Below are 15,190 nucleotides of genomic sequence, written 5' to 3' on the forward strand. Positions count from 1 at the left end.
CAAACAGTATGGAGTAAAGGATATTTAAAGACAGCCCGAAACCAAACAATTTTTGGAGCATTTTTAACTGGCACATCTACCTATTAAATTTTGTTAACCGCAAAACTTAAGTCTAAATGTAATACATCAAACATCATAATTATGACTAACACAAGACAAAATATATATATATATATATATATATATATATATATATATATATATATATATATATATATATAATATATATATACATAAAGAAGCATGATTTGGTTTGGTTCTTAATGGGATAAGGGTTTATTAATGTTTTGGTTTTGCTGACGCTCATTGCTAATGAACATGGACAGTGTGCCAATACCGAAATTCAGAACCCACGTCAACCAGACAAGCCAAATGCATGTGCGGATGTAACCAACGCCGCTGTATTGAGCTTCTGCGTAATTGCTTTGAAATTATCTGACATCTATTGCCCCAATAGCTCAAACACGGCTGAATAAAAATGAGCTGATGTGGATGAAGTGATTGATTGTTAATGGACAGTGAAGGTTGAATGAATACTGCAGTTCCCCGCCTGTCACAGAGTTCGGGGCACCAAACAATAGGCATGTTGAGAAGTGGCTTTTGTTCTATTCAAAAAGCTCCGTTTTATAACTATGTCATCATTACATTTTTGTAAGACTCACGAAGCATGTATATAGATAACATAGCAAGAATTGGCTATAATAGCATAGATACCATAGCAAGAACTGGCTATAATAACTACCACTGACAGGATCCCAATATGAATCTCCACTAGCACACACGTTTGGCTTTTATTTATTTATAACTTCAGGTCTTTGAAAGCTTCTAAAAATATCTCTGAATCTTAAGCAAACATTTTATATGATGTAATGTCTTAGGCAATTGACTTGTGAGATCATTAATATAATATGATGCGGGGGTACTTTATAATACAAAATTGGGTTTGCATCAAATCTACTAGATTAAAATCTCATATTATGTATACCTATGCAGATGTATTCTCTTGAAATAAAAGAACAAAGATTTAGCAAAATGATGAATGGACATTATTTTCAAGGAAATTAATTCTGCATGAATCCCACAAGCACGTTACATCTGTGGACCTCTAGACACTGGTGTATAAAGAGCACAAACCTGTGTTTATTTGCATAACATGATGGTTCATTTCCACCTTTGCACAAAAATGGGTGCTTTGTCCCTGCTGAAACGTCTGTAATTAAACACAAATTAAATCTGTACACATGTGTAGTACAAATTGCCTTATGAATAAGAAGCTTAGATTACACTTTAAAGCAGAGAAGCTAATTCATACATTGCTGACCATGTTTTTAATTCATTGAGTAACATGCACAACCATCATCTGAAAATGATTACCATGGTTTTGTAATGGTTAACAATGGTAAATAAGGACTGACTGTGTTTAACATGCAGTTACATGACTTACACACAATAAAAATAGCTGGGTTATCAGTAAAGCCTTGTGAATGGTAAATAGTGCTTTGATTGAAACTCTTTGGTGGTTACTGCATTGATTGAAACTTGATTTGTTTGCTGTAGGCATGTGTCAGTCAAATGATTTGTCCTGGTATTGTAATTTTTTACCTAGATAAATACAGTACAGTATGAACTTTACATCATTGTATCAAAGGAGCTCTTGTATGTTGCTATGTACTGTATAGGCTGTGCAGACAGTTCCTCCTTGAGATGTGATATTTGGAGGTACACTACTGCCATACAATTTTTGTTTGTCTGTTTGTATTTTAAATATTATTATGAAATTAAGGAACAAAAGATTCTATGCACAATAAAAGGGGACATGTAAACATTTGCTCTTTAAAAATAAAAAATAAAATCCTGTAGGCTAAACAATTTTAATAGAAACCATTAGGAAGTGACATTCTAAGGAGGAACATGCTCTTCACAGTTGCGTATGGACTGTGTTTCCTGTGATGAGCTAGATGGAACAGGATCACCATATGAATCTGTAATGGGCTGCTCTGTGAGAGCTGGGGAGGCTTCGATTTCTCTCTGGCTGCATAATGTGGACTCAGTGTGTTTAGCAGCCCTTTCCACTGATAGTTTGAGTCCTTACATACTCTAATGTTAGGGCTATCTAGCACCCTCCCCTTTAAGGTTCAGTGGATCTAACAGGAAATTTAAATGGTACTTTAATTGTTGTTTTGTTTGACCTCTTTTTCGCTTCAGTCGAATCATTGCTTTTTCTGTTGTAATCACCAAGGTGCATTTTTCCTATTTCTTTTTTAGATTTGAAACATACACTCTGTTACAGAACAGTTTTTGTAATGATGCAATTACTATTAAGGCAACACAAATACTGTATAAGAAGAGATGGCAAAATTACATATTTTGGTCTCTTCCTTTGTTTTCATTAACACAAGATATAACCAAAAGGAAACATTAGCAACACTATATTACCAGCAAAGGCAGCCAAATGGATTTGGAACAGCTTGATAGCACCCTGGTGCTGGAACCCAGGTGCTGGAACTGTAATGGAATGTCAGTGTTTATTGGTCCATACAAATCATATCATTGGAGTACTACTATATACAAATAAGAAACATTTACCCCCAATGTACTATAATTGGATCATAGTGCTACTATTGCCCCTTAGCACAGAATCATTTCATTGCCATTGTAATCCACTGCATTGAAATTACATCATTCAGACAGAAGACATTATTGTCAAGGCTTTTACAGTACATGTTTTTCTTACTCTTTGTGTCTTATGAAAATGAACATGATAAGGGGCATTGTAAATGCAGATCATCTGTAGAATTCTAACCTTTCATTAAAGTGGCCTTTATATTCAATATCAAAAAGACTCAAATTCTAGTTCCACGAAAGACGAACACACCCACATGTGCATTGTCATTGTTACATCCATGTTTCAATCAGCCTCCAATTCCATTCTCTTCTTCATTGATGCCTACTATACCTGTCTGTCTCCTAACCAAACAGGAATAAATAACTTAACCCAGGGCTATATATAGAAATGATTGTTAGAGGCGAAATTGTATCCTCTCGCAGTTCGGAAAAATTTTAACATAACAATAACAATAGCAGTGCAGAAGCTGAAGGGCAGTGTTAGCACAGGTACTGCACAATGGGACGAGACAGTGGTAGAATAATACCACAGTGGTAACTTCAAGTTTTGATTTATCAACAGTATGAACCATTACACTGGCTATCCATAGCAGTACCATCAAAATGGTAGCGCAGTTTGAAATAAATATACAACAATACATACAGCAGTACAAAGGGATGTTTGCCAGCATGTTAATGCCTCGGACAGTCTTCATCCAGACTCTTCAATAATAAAAGAAAACTAGAATAAAAGAAGTAACAGAAATTATTTTAAATAAGAACTTCCACTAATAAAATGGAAATGCTAGTGTTTGTTTTCTTCCTTCATATTCCTGTTCTAACCCCAGTGTCTATAGCAGGTATGGACTGACTGACCTAAACCATAACTCTGGATACTGGACCCCAATGGTAAGGAAATTGAGAACTACCACGTCATGTCACAGCAAAACAGGGATGGAGGCCTAAACCCTGTGTACCATCACTCCGTGACCCTGGAAACGGACAGCGGGTGCGTCCTGCCTCACATTACACTTCATCATTTCACACAGTATTGAGTCTTCATTGTCCTCTCGCTGTTGACTCAGACTTACTTTCTATGCAAATTTAGTTTTCACAGATTTAAGCCTTGAATGCTGTTGATATTATAAAAAACAGGATTTTTTTTTATCCTCACAGCGTCTCAGCGCTACTTGAGTATACCCGACCCCCAAGTCGCTCATCTCTAACCAGTAGACCTCATTGCTTCTCAGTTTCTCAGCTCTAACTACTGGGCCTCATTGCCTCCCTGTCTCTTATTTCTGGCAACTAGGCCATGGTGCCTCCCAGTCATGTCTCAGTGTTTTCTCTTTTATCTCTCTGCAGCTCACCTCGGAGGTCACAGCAGCAGAACCCCTATGCGAGCGAAGACTTCAGGCCACGGTGGGGCGGGGGGCCGGCAAGGAGGGATGGCCCAGAGGTGTTGCCCCCCTACGATATTGAGTGGAGACGCAGGGACACCACAGAGACCATCCCAATGAGACCCCTGCCATCTGAACAGGGCTTTGGCAGACCATACCCTTCCACTTCCTTAATAAACACACAGAAAATAAAAGGTTGAACAAACAAAAACACTTAACAAAATAATCGGCGCGGTGGCCAAAACAGAATAGACAAAACAGACTGCGGACGAACACTAAACAAGTATCGTGCTGGCCCTCCAGCGCGGTAGCAATTGTTAATTCTTCTTAACTTTATAAATTCTCCTCTCTCTCTCTCTCTCGCTCTCTTACTCTCTCGTTCCTTCTCCCTGAACACCCAACCCCAAGTGAGTGCTTTGTGCCTCTATATATACAGCTGTCCCGAGATTCAATTACTAATTAATAATTCACTTGAATCTCGGCATGGGAACTAATTTGTGCAATCCCGCGCTCACAAACTATGCACATTTTTATCTGCACGTGAAGTGATTGTGTCATCCTCATGTCTAAATACAAATATACATTTTAAAATATTTACATTTTGGGTACCTGGTTGGATAGGAATCTGGATTTTAAGGCTGTATTGAACATCTTGGAAAAAAACTGAAATTTATGTTGGGTTTTTGTACAGACTGAAATCTTGTTTTTCTATGGAAACAAAAATGAGGCTTATTGCTTGTATGTTTTTGCTGCAAATTGACTATGGTGATGCAGTATATAGGTTTGCATCACCATCAACTTTAGGTAAACTGGACTTGCTATATCATGCAGCATTGAGGTTCATTACAAATACAAGATTTGTATATTTGTATAATACAAGATTTCATTGTATATTATACGATTTGGTAGGCTGGACTTCTTTGGCTTTACGCAGGTTGAAGCATTGTTATATTCTGGTATATGAGGCTATACAATGGAAATTACCCTCTTATTTAAGTTAATACTTTATAGCTCCCCATAGTAACCATAGCCTCATACTGAGGCTGGTAAAGGATCCTTTGCTTATTATGCCCCATGGTCCTGGAATGAGTTCCAGTCCAAACTAAAGCTGCAGACCCAGATATCTTTATTGCAGTTTAAGAGTAAACTGCATGATTTCGTGACTGAGAGTTGTAATTGTTTTAGATGGTTGACTACTTTTGTGTATTTTGATTATTGTTTTAGATGTTATTTGCCTGTATCTTAATTGTATTTTATTGTGCATTCTTGTTGTCCGATTGACTTGGTCTCACTCGTAAAAGAGGTTTTAATCTCAATGTGACTACCTAGTTAAATAAGGGAGAGAAAAAAACAAAAAAAAACACTTGTGCTACATAACCCCACATTATATCCTGTGCACCAGTACATATACACCAACATTAATACACCACACGCAACATATAAACATAAAATACACACAGAGGCGGAGCACACTGCTACAATATCATTGGCAAAAGAAGCCTACTAACTATCTGAAATATAATACTATATGTTTCTTATAAATTTAATAAAACATATCTGTTTTTAAATTTCAAATTCAATACCGTATAGAGAACTCAGCACTGGGGATCCGAGAGACATCAAATGCAATACATTATAGAGAACTCTGTTTTTCAAGAGCATTCAGCAGTTCAGTGTAGCAGTGCTGTTGAAGCAGCCCTTTGAGTGACAAGAGATTAACTGAAGATAAGGGATTAGAGCCAGAGTAATTAACTTTTGAACCCACAGCACAGATGAAGTCCCTGCTTCCTGTAAAACCCAGCTTCTTGTGTGCAAAGTGAGCTGCTTATTTAGTACTCAAAGTCCAAGGTAGTTTTAACAGTAGGATCCTGCTGGTATGCAGGAAATCCACCATTGTCGAAACTTGAGCTGTAGCCCTTTTATCCCTGTCACTATTGCTTCCCTTTGTGTCATGCTTTAGGTGTTGATGCTTTAAGATTTGAAAGGAGAGAGAAACATGTGTCAGGGTGTAGGGGAGATTGCGTTTGTAATGCCTGTGTTCTGCCGGCAGGGGAGAGCGCAGTGCGGCGATACAGCCTCTTCCCCGCTGGAACGCTGAGCGGCTCCACACTGGGAAGGCTGGGATTTAAAGAGGATGAGTTCCAGGACATGTTGGAGGAAGGTACAGTAACACCTTCTATCATAGGCTTCCGCTATGAAAAACCCAATCCCACACACAGCAGTGTGATAATCCCTATCAAAACGCTATAGGTCTGTTTGAGGATTGCTTATCATAGTAAAAATGGATGTGCTGAACTCTGTAACACTGAAGAGACAGCATTGTCATCTTTCTTATTTGTCCAGAGAGGCAGGATCTGGTCAGAGAGCTGGCTGCTATGTCCTCGAAGGACTGCCACCGAGGTGTCCGCCAACTACCCATGAGCCTCCGGGAGAAGGACCATATCAGGTGGGTGGGGCACACCAACGTTTACCCTGCATTTTTTGTTTCATAACCAGCATGAACTGAAATGAAACGCACAGTCCCTAAATATTGTACCCAGTATCGGATAGTCAGTAATGTCTTTATCTGGTCTCAACTCACCAACAGAACTAATAAATGTGTCCAGTTCTCATAAACTGAAACCGTTCTCAAAATACAAACAGGGTCCTTTTCGCTGTAATGCTTTATAAATTACTTTCCAGTGTCTGCTGTGGTTTAAATAGCAGTTACTGGAGAGAACTCTGACCGATGTTGCTGTTTACACACAGCTGAACATAGGAGTCAATGAGTAACTGCAGCTTTGCAAATCACATTAAGTGCTACAAATACCATTTAATGACATGACCAATAACTGCAGCTCAAGCTACCTTCCAGAGAACATACAACAAATTATATATATATTTGATAAATGTATAGTTAGGTAATTTCTAAATGAAACCTCCGTTGATGAGTAATTTTAGTAATTGTAACAACTGTTCTAGCCAGTAGCTAATGGTCTGGTTTTGTTGATTGTTAGTATAGCAGCTGCTGAAACCTGGGCAAGGATTTATATAGTCTTTAGGGAGTACTCTCGGTAAGAATCTGTTGCGTGCGTGCGTGCGTGCGTGCGTGTGTGCGTGTGTGTGTGTCTGATTCAGTCAGAATTGGGCATGACTGCAGCTAGGATAAACTTTGATAGAGGCTGGTGGTACTTATTTATGGTTCACAAAAATGATAACAGTATGAGTCATTCTGGAAAGCAAACTTTCCTGTGTCGTATTTGACTCCAACAATGTAATGAGTGCCTGCATTGCATGGTAGCCCAATCTTTTGGCAGGTTTTTCACATGTTTTCCTCACATGAAAATGCAATTAGAAAATATCTTCAATCTTTTGTGAATGAATCCCCTGTGGTGTCATTCCCAGGAAGACAGTGCTGCTTGTGAAGACATCTAAGAAACATCTCCAGGAACAGAACTGCTGTACAGACTGCACACAGAATGTTTCAATGGTTAGAGCCAGAGAGACATACCTAAATACACTGACCAAACATGCAACCGATGAAGAAATGCAACATCTTGTTTATAAGGATGCCCTGCCACCATTTCTGTTACTAACTGGAACGGAGTTCTGTGTAAGTTGTGGTTTGTTGAATGAGCATTGCTCCTGTGCTGACCCTCCTCTGCTCTCCGTCTCTTCCTCTGTCAGTCCTTTAGGAGATGCGGTGCCAGCCTGTCTGCCGTACCCCAGGCTCTGCAGCCCTGGCAGGGCACCCTGAAGGAGATCGGGGGTAAGTTTGGCACCAGTGTCCTCTCCTACTTCCTCTTCCTAAAATGGCTGCTCATGTTCAACATCTTCTCCTTCCTGGTCAACTTCGGCTTCGTCACCGTGCCACAGCTGCTTGACCACAAGGCGAAGAACACCGGGACATTCCAGGGGCTGGAGATACTGACTGGAGCGGTGAGTTGTCAAATAACACTATGAGTGTGAGTCTAGGGGCTGGGGTTGATGTATAAACCATGTGTTCTAATGGGGTATATTCATTTAATCCTAAAACCAGTCAATCTATATATAGACAGTGCTTACATTGTTTTAAAATATTTTGTGCACCAATATATATGCGTGTGTGTATATATATATTTGTCCCCAGGGATATTTCAGCAACTCTGTGCTGTATTACGGTTTCTACTCTAACGGTACAGTGTCTGGGGGCAGTGCTAGCAGTAACTCCATGTTCGGGATGCCTCAGTACAACATGCAGCTGGCATACTTCTTCACCATCATAGCCTACCTGGTTCTGTGCTGCATTAGCCTTGTGTACAGGTCAGTCATCTGCCCTATCAGTATATACCTTTGGATATCATAACATTTAGCTCTGTTTGACAAGCTTTTATAGAAAACAGAAGCATGCATTGTTTCCACTTATCTGAAGCTCCATGCTTTTCAATGATTCTCTTAACATGAGGATTACTGTTGTAGTATTGCAAGACATCCTGCACACATAAGACAATTTCCTATCCGATTACACTAGTAACGCTGGATGGAATTCCACTTGGAATGGGTGGAATTAAATGTAAACCAAGGAGGTGAATGGAAAATGTTGTAATTATACCACTCATATTTGATATACAAATACATCCCCACCACAGAGGATTGGTTAGCAGCAAGCATTTAACAAGTTAGATTTTTAACACAGCACATAAAAAACACAAAGGTCAATTTTTTGAGAACCAGAGGAGGGGAGCTGTGTAATAAAGTAACACTAGTATTCTGGAATAGAAACGTAGCACATTAATTTCAGATTGTAGATTAGGAACATTGTAAGGAGATTCTATGGCAATCCAGAATGTTATCATTTTGACCTCACTCCCTCTCTCTCTCTCTCTAGCGCTGCACGCTCGTTCCGGAACAACTTCATGCTGGCTGGGGCTGTGGTCGGCAATGCTGGGAGGCTGCTGTGCAGCTGGGACTTCAGCGTGATCAATGAGAAAGCTGTGCATCTGCGGCAGGACAACCTGTGCACACAGCTCAAGGTGGGGCAGTGGAAGGAGTGCAGCTTTTTGATAAGTCTGGGTTAAGGCGCTTCAGTTCTTGTTCCCTGCTATAGATATATGTAAGCTAGGCTAGATCAGCCAAATGTCTTTATAGAAGCATCAACTGTACATTTATTTTCCTGGTAATACACTTATGCTACGAAACACATGTCTATAGCAGGCAACTAGAAGAGAAGAGCAGCTCCTGAACTCACAACACCTATCACAAAAAAAAATATTTATTAGATTGCAACAATTTTTGAGATTGCTCTTAGAGGTGTAATGTAACTTTTGGATTGTTTGTCTCTCAGTTCAATTCAATAACGCATTTTAGGCTTAATTATAAAATGTATATCGTCAAACATATAAGATAACATAAAACATAAACTTTACATGAATGAATGAATAATAACAAGGCTGTGGTATGGACACACAGCAGCCCTCTCCTCATCTGTCTCTTTCTCAATCATGCTCTCTCTTCCTCCAGGAGTCACTGTCTGAGACCTGTGAGAATCTTTCACTCACTTCCCAGAAATTCACTCGCTTTGGGATCCACGTGGCTGCTTGGTTTGTTTCTACAGGCATGGCTGCAGGCTGCTGTGCCGGCGTCTACTTCCTGTGTCTCTACAACATGAAAGTGAGACACCTTGCTTTGCAACACCCTTGAGGCTGATTCCCTTAAAATTGACACCTGGTGCAATCAAATTCGAAAATAATGGCCTTGTAAAATCTGTCAACTTTCATGATGATATAATAAGATCAGGAATTTTTGTATGATGGGAAATGCACTTTACATCCAGATCATTCCAGCTCAAGTTGACCAAATTCTGGGGAGGTGTTTCCTTAATTAGTGCTTGATGATACGTAAGTCACATGCAGAAAAGGGCCCCAGGGTGTTATGTTGTGTCGGAGGCAAATAGCGTTAAAGCTTTCCAAGAATGAGTCGATATAAGATATTGGGTTGAGCAACCCTTCTTATTCCACTTGAGTTGGAATGTGCTGCAGTAATGGAGCTATTGTGTCTACCCTGACTGGTTATTATCCTCTCTGCCTGTGGTCTCTCAGTTGATCGATGAGTCCCATGCATCCCAGAGCCTGACAGCTGAGGCGGGCACCCTGCTCCTCCCCATCGTGGTATCCCTCATCAACCTGGTCATCCCGCTGCTCTACTCCCTGTTCAAGAAGGTGGAGCCCTTCACCCTCCCCCGGCACCAGATCTACGCTCTCATCGTTAGGTATGTGCATCTCCCTCTGCAGGCTTTCATACAGGCTCTCCTCTCTTCCTTCTAACTAACCAATTAATTTAGCTTTTTTTTTAGTTTAAAATGTCTCTTTTAACAAAACAACATATATATATATATATATATATATATATATATATATATATATATATATATATATATATATAAACGACTATTTTAAACTCAGGTCCACCTGTAACATCTGCCAATAATCAAATTGACTAATCAGTTTGTGTAAATCTGCTGTAATTGTCCTTCATCTCTTACAGGAACGTTCTTCTGAAGATGTCCATCTTGGCTATGCTCTGCTACTTCTGGCTGGAAGAAGTTGTGGAAAGTGACAAAATCAGAGTGTGTATACTGTAAAAACATAATGGAGCCATTATCAGCAGTCTTTTTTAATACATTGTCATCCCTGCACTTCTGAAAAAGTAGGATGCACATTGTAGTAATTCTTAAAGAAATCAATTTACAAACGTTTTGACTACATATCTTTCTCAGCGTGTTCAAATGTCATGAATTGGTATAAGTGTCTTTTACTAGAGCTACACATACCACCATTGCCTGTTGTATTGTTAAGGTTTTGTAGGAGTGTTTGTGAATGGAGCTGGGCTCAGTGGTTTATGATGTCATCTGCAGTGCTGGGAGACATTTGTGGGACAGGATATCTACAGGCTCGTCATCATCGACTTCATCTTCTGTCTCCTGGGCTCCTTATTCGGGGAGTTCCTGCACAAGTGAGTACCGGCACCCTCTTCAAGATTCGGGGCTTTATTTCCATTTCATAGATTAACCCAATGCAGAGCAATCTTTTCTCTGAACTGCTGTTCAGGTTGATTGGTCATTCTAAATTGCCCTCTGTGTGTGTGTGGTGCCCTGCGATGGATTGGCAACCCGTTAAGCGGTTAATGATAATGGATGGATGGATGGATATATATATGCCCCACAGAATAGGTCTTGTATAAACTTTAGCTATTATATTAAACATATAGATTATTCTATTCTCCTCTCCCTCACCCCTTCTCAACTTCAGAGTGATCGGGACAAAGTGCCTGAGTAGTCTAGGAGTTCTGGAGTTCGACATTGCACGGAACGTTCTAGACCTGATCTACGCACAGACTCTGGCCTGGTAAGCTTTTCTCTGTTTTTAGCTGACTAGCAGGTTGTGTGCAGCAGTGTCATCTAGTGACAAGTGAGAGAGTTTTTTTAAAGTATGAAGTTGGACCTCATAAACCATGTTCCTAAAACTTTGTGTACGTCTGGAACAAAAATGCATTATTATTTATTTATTATTATTATTATTATTATTATTATTGCAGGATTGGGATTTTCTTTTCTCCACTGCTGCCTGTCATTCAGATCATAAAACTCTTTCTGATCTTTTACCTAAAAAAGGTAAGATGTGTGAAAAAATACTTTTCTGTCTATACTCAATATACCAGGCTAAGTATCTTAAGTCTGGGGAAATGCTGAACTATCTGCAAAAGTTGGTACTGCAATTTGCCTTTTTAATGCCTGATGCCTTTAATACATTAAGGTGAGCTTGATGCAGAACTGCCACCCTCCTCAGCGATCATGGCGGGGGGCTCAGATGATGACCGCCTTCATCCTTCTCCTCTTCTTCCCATCCTTCTCCGGGGCACTGTCCGTGGTGGCGATCACTTTCTGGAGGTAGGGCTCTCTAGAAGCACTGGCTGCTCTGCGGAATTCAATGCAATAATAATACAACGCTGCTGTATATACTATTCCTCGCCTCTGTGGAGACTTTCAATCACATTTTCCACAAGGCCAATGGCAACACCAAGACTGGTACTGCTGTTGCAATAGCAGAAACCCATTTCTGGGGATGAAATGAAGACCAAATACCCCAGCTATTTGTCTGCATTGGTAGTAGATAGTATGTGAAGTAAGGGCGCTCATTTTTTAATATGATTATCTATTAAGGGATATAAGGATAGTAATCGAACAAGGGGTCCATTTGTCATACTTACTATGCTTGCTGTTACACTTACTGGGGTGTAGTGCATGACACCGTTGAATCGACTGAACTCTCTCTGCCCTCCCCTATTTCAGGAGAGCCCCCTCAAAGACCTGCGGTCCGTTCCGAGGGCTGGCTGTACCCTATGATGCCGTGTCTCAGTGGATTGATTCCATGAAAATCAACTTCCCCAGGTCCAGTTGGGTTGTGTGGATCTACAATAACCTGATCAAGAGCGTCCTGTTCTTCCTCATCCTCACGCTCCTTGTCTTGTGGGTACCTGTTGATTTAGTACAGGAGTTTGTACAGGATTCTCCTACAAAAGTTGGTCTGTTTTTAGTCCTGTGCTGCAATTTGTCTTGCGAGTGAACGTTTAACCTTGTTGATGTTTTTAAACTGAACAAGGATCTCAGGATCAGTTTAAAATCTGCAGTTTTCCAGTGCAGATTCAACAGGTTGTGATCATTACTGTGTGTTTTGTCTGACTGCAGTACTCATATAAATACTTTTTTTTTTTAAATTAAAGCTGATTATTTTTCTAAATATAATGTAGTGGTGGTTTTAGGGTTACAGTCAGCTTATATGCAGACAGAGAAAGAGCTAACTGGATGAAGACAGTTCTATCGTCTCTCTCTCATAATAATTGGTCTACACGTTAATGCATTTGGATTACAGACACTTAGTGTAAAGTGGTAGTCATTAAAGTCAAAGGTTTGGAAAATAAAAACAATAAATAATAAAATAGAATGAGAAATATGTTTTAAAATGTCAAGAAAAAAACATATCTAACAATTTTTCATAGCACAAGGTTCATATATAATGGCATTATATATAATCCATGAACCTGCCACATGAGATTTAAGATGAAGAAATTGTTACTGAGAAAACCTTGAATGTACAAGCGCATTTCAGATTCACTGCACTTTAAGTGTTTGCCTAGTTTTTGAAATTATAATGTCACTTTAATTACCCGTGATTTCAAACAGATAGTTGTAAATGGTATGCTTTTAATTTATAAATGATACATTTTCTCTCTTGCTCAGGATTTTGATCTACCTCTTCTGGCAGATTGTAGTGGGACGCAAAGTCCTCATTGCCCTCCTTCAGGAGCAGATCTCTAACGTGAGTCTGTGTTTCATCCCACAAACAAGTTCCTCTTTCACAATTCCATTGCCATGTGTGTATGCTTTACCATTCCTTGCTATTCTTTAACATGCTTGCCCATGCTTTATTACACTTTGCTATGCTTTTACTGTGGTAAACTTTTAGAAGTCCTCACATTCTGCTTCTATTCTGATAAAGCTGCGTGTGCAGAAATCTAAACTATGTAATATAATGACAAGACATCAATATTTTTTTTGGTGTAAAATAACATGATTTTGGTTTAATGAATTGCATGGAGTAAGGAAACACATACTATGGGTAATGATGATTTGGGTGTCGTGTCTCTCACTTCAGGAGGGGAAGGACAAGACTTTCCTGTTGGAGAAGATAGAGAAGCTGAAGGCTCAGAGAAGTGCTCAGCCAGCACAGAGAGGAGGGGCGGAGGTCAGTAACCCAGGGTCAGAGAACAATGGTTTCTGCATTGCAGTCTTAAAAATGCATCATGGAGAAAAGCAAAACTCACCAAAATCAAGCAAACGTTTCAGCATTAACTTTTACTAGCTGTTTTCTTAGAGTTGTACCTCAGAGTTCATGCAGCTTTTCCTCCTCACAGGAGAGCCAGCGCACTGGTTCGAAAGATTTCAAAAGGAGCCGGAGAAGGAGTCAGGATCTGGGTTCAAGAGGCTCAGAGAGAAGAAGGGTGTCAAGTATTGACCAGGGTTCAAGGAGCCCTGGAAGGGGCAGGGTGCCAGGTCGAGACTCAGGGTCAAGGAGCTCCAGAAGGGGCCAGATGCTGGGGCGAGACGTGGGTTCAGTGAGTCCTGGAAGGGGCAGGGTGCCTGAATATGAGCCGAGCTCTGGAGAAAGGGACATAGCATTGCCTGGATATGTACAGGAGGGCCAGGGGGCCACTCCTCTGCAGGCGAGTATGGGGCGTGGCAGGGCAGCCCAGGGAAGAGAGCCTGCACACAGCTAGCCTTAACAGCATGCCGCCTCTACAGATAGAAGTATAATCTCCTTTACAAGCCTTTAGAACAAGAGCTACACGACAATCATATTATATTGATATCTCACTCCAAAGCTATTAATTTAAGAGTCCTTGTGTTCTTTCCTGTCATTTAGCTGGGTTTTTTTTACTGTGCAAGACTCCTTTAAAACCAATTGTATACTGATAGTAGGAAAAAAAATTGTTTGATCAGCTTTTCAATGTCATTAGCAAACGCAAATCTAAAACTATATAGAAAGCTAACGTTCAAAATCTGTTTCATAACAGTTTCTTAAAACTTTGGTGCAGGCTCTACTCGCACGGAGGCAGGCTAAGGAAGAGGATGAAGAGGAGGGATATTGAAGATAGTGGATTAATCCAGCACCTTAGACAGGCAGGACAGTTCTCTTGCGCCGAGCACATATCCTGGGCTATAGTCAGCACCTCTTTAAAACCTGTTGAAATGGGCAACCAAACAACTGTTCTAGAATAGCATTTGATATTGTTTGTTATCATAAACTCCACTGCCTGCAGTTGAATGCATTAATCCTGATTGTCTTCCGCTCATAAAGATTTTGTTTTTTTGAATTGCAAACAGAATGTCATTTTTTAAATACATTTATTTGAAATATATTTAAATTTTAAAAATGAAAAGTGTTTGTTTGTTTTTCTTTTTCATTTTATTCCCCTCATTGACCTTTAGAATGGTTGAATGATTCCTTAAGAAATTAGAAAGTGTTGATACAGTATTTAAAGTTACCCTGAGTAGCAAGACTATAACTGTTGGGTGCTGACCCAGATGTGATGAAACATTGACGTTGGTTACAAGAAGTTATTCCACATACTGTTAATGCAGCTCGTTGAGACCTCGTGCTCTCACAATTCACACA

At 39.9% G+C, this 15,190-nt stretch overlaps 1 protein-coding gene across 3 annotated transcripts in view; it reads left to right on the forward strand.

Annotated features, from left to right (window-relative positions):
* The window catches only part of tmc5 (transmembrane channel like 5), a 15,543-nt gene extending 658 nt beyond the window's left edge, over window positions 1-14,885 (forward strand). The window contains exons 3-22 of one of the 3 annotated variants that reach the window (XM_041229289.1): window positions 3,462-3,613; window positions 3,967-4,196; window positions 6,052-6,162; window positions 6,345-6,447; window positions 7,386-7,470; window positions 7,668-7,919; window positions 8,110-8,282; window positions 8,848-8,992; window positions 9,480-9,629; window positions 10,058-10,227; window positions 10,503-10,584; window positions 10,873-10,970; window positions 11,267-11,362; window positions 11,553-11,628; window positions 11,771-11,904; window positions 12,307-12,483; window positions 13,255-13,333; window positions 13,670-13,759; window positions 13,929-14,237; window positions 14,610-14,885. In XM_041229289.1, the coding sequence (XP_041085223.1) occupies window positions 3,540-3,613; window positions 3,967-4,196; window positions 6,052-6,162; window positions 6,345-6,447; window positions 7,386-7,470; window positions 7,668-7,919; window positions 8,110-8,282; window positions 8,848-8,992; window positions 9,480-9,629; window positions 10,058-10,227; window positions 10,503-10,584; window positions 10,873-10,970; window positions 11,267-11,362; window positions 11,553-11,628; window positions 11,771-11,904; window positions 12,307-12,483; window positions 13,255-13,333; window positions 13,670-13,759; window positions 13,929-14,237; window positions 14,610-14,663 (2,688 nt within the window). In that variant the 5' untranslated portion in view covers window positions 3,462-3,539 and the 3' untranslated portion in view covers window positions 14,664-14,885. Of the gene's footprint in view, window positions 1-3,452; window positions 3,614-3,966; window positions 4,197-6,051; window positions 6,163-6,344; window positions 6,448-7,385; window positions 7,471-7,667; window positions 7,920-8,109; window positions 8,283-8,847; window positions 8,993-9,479; window positions 9,630-10,057; window positions 10,228-10,502; window positions 10,585-10,872; window positions 10,971-11,266; window positions 11,363-11,552; window positions 11,629-11,770; window positions 11,905-12,306; window positions 12,484-13,254; window positions 13,334-13,669; window positions 13,760-13,928; window positions 14,238-14,609 lie in introns of all 3 variants that reach the window. The other 2 variants (XM_041229291.1, XM_041229290.1) reach the window with 2 other exon arrangements.
* The last annotated feature ends 305 nt before the right edge of the window (window positions 14,886-15,190 follow it).

Source organism: Polyodon spathula, chromosome 26 (assembly GCF_017654505.1).
Source record: "Polyodon spathula isolate WHYD16114869_AA chromosome 26, ASM1765450v1, whole genome shotgun sequence".
In the NCBI taxonomy this organism is placed as follows: Eukaryota; Metazoa; Chordata; class Actinopteri; order Acipenseriformes; family Polyodontidae; genus Polyodon; species Polyodon spathula.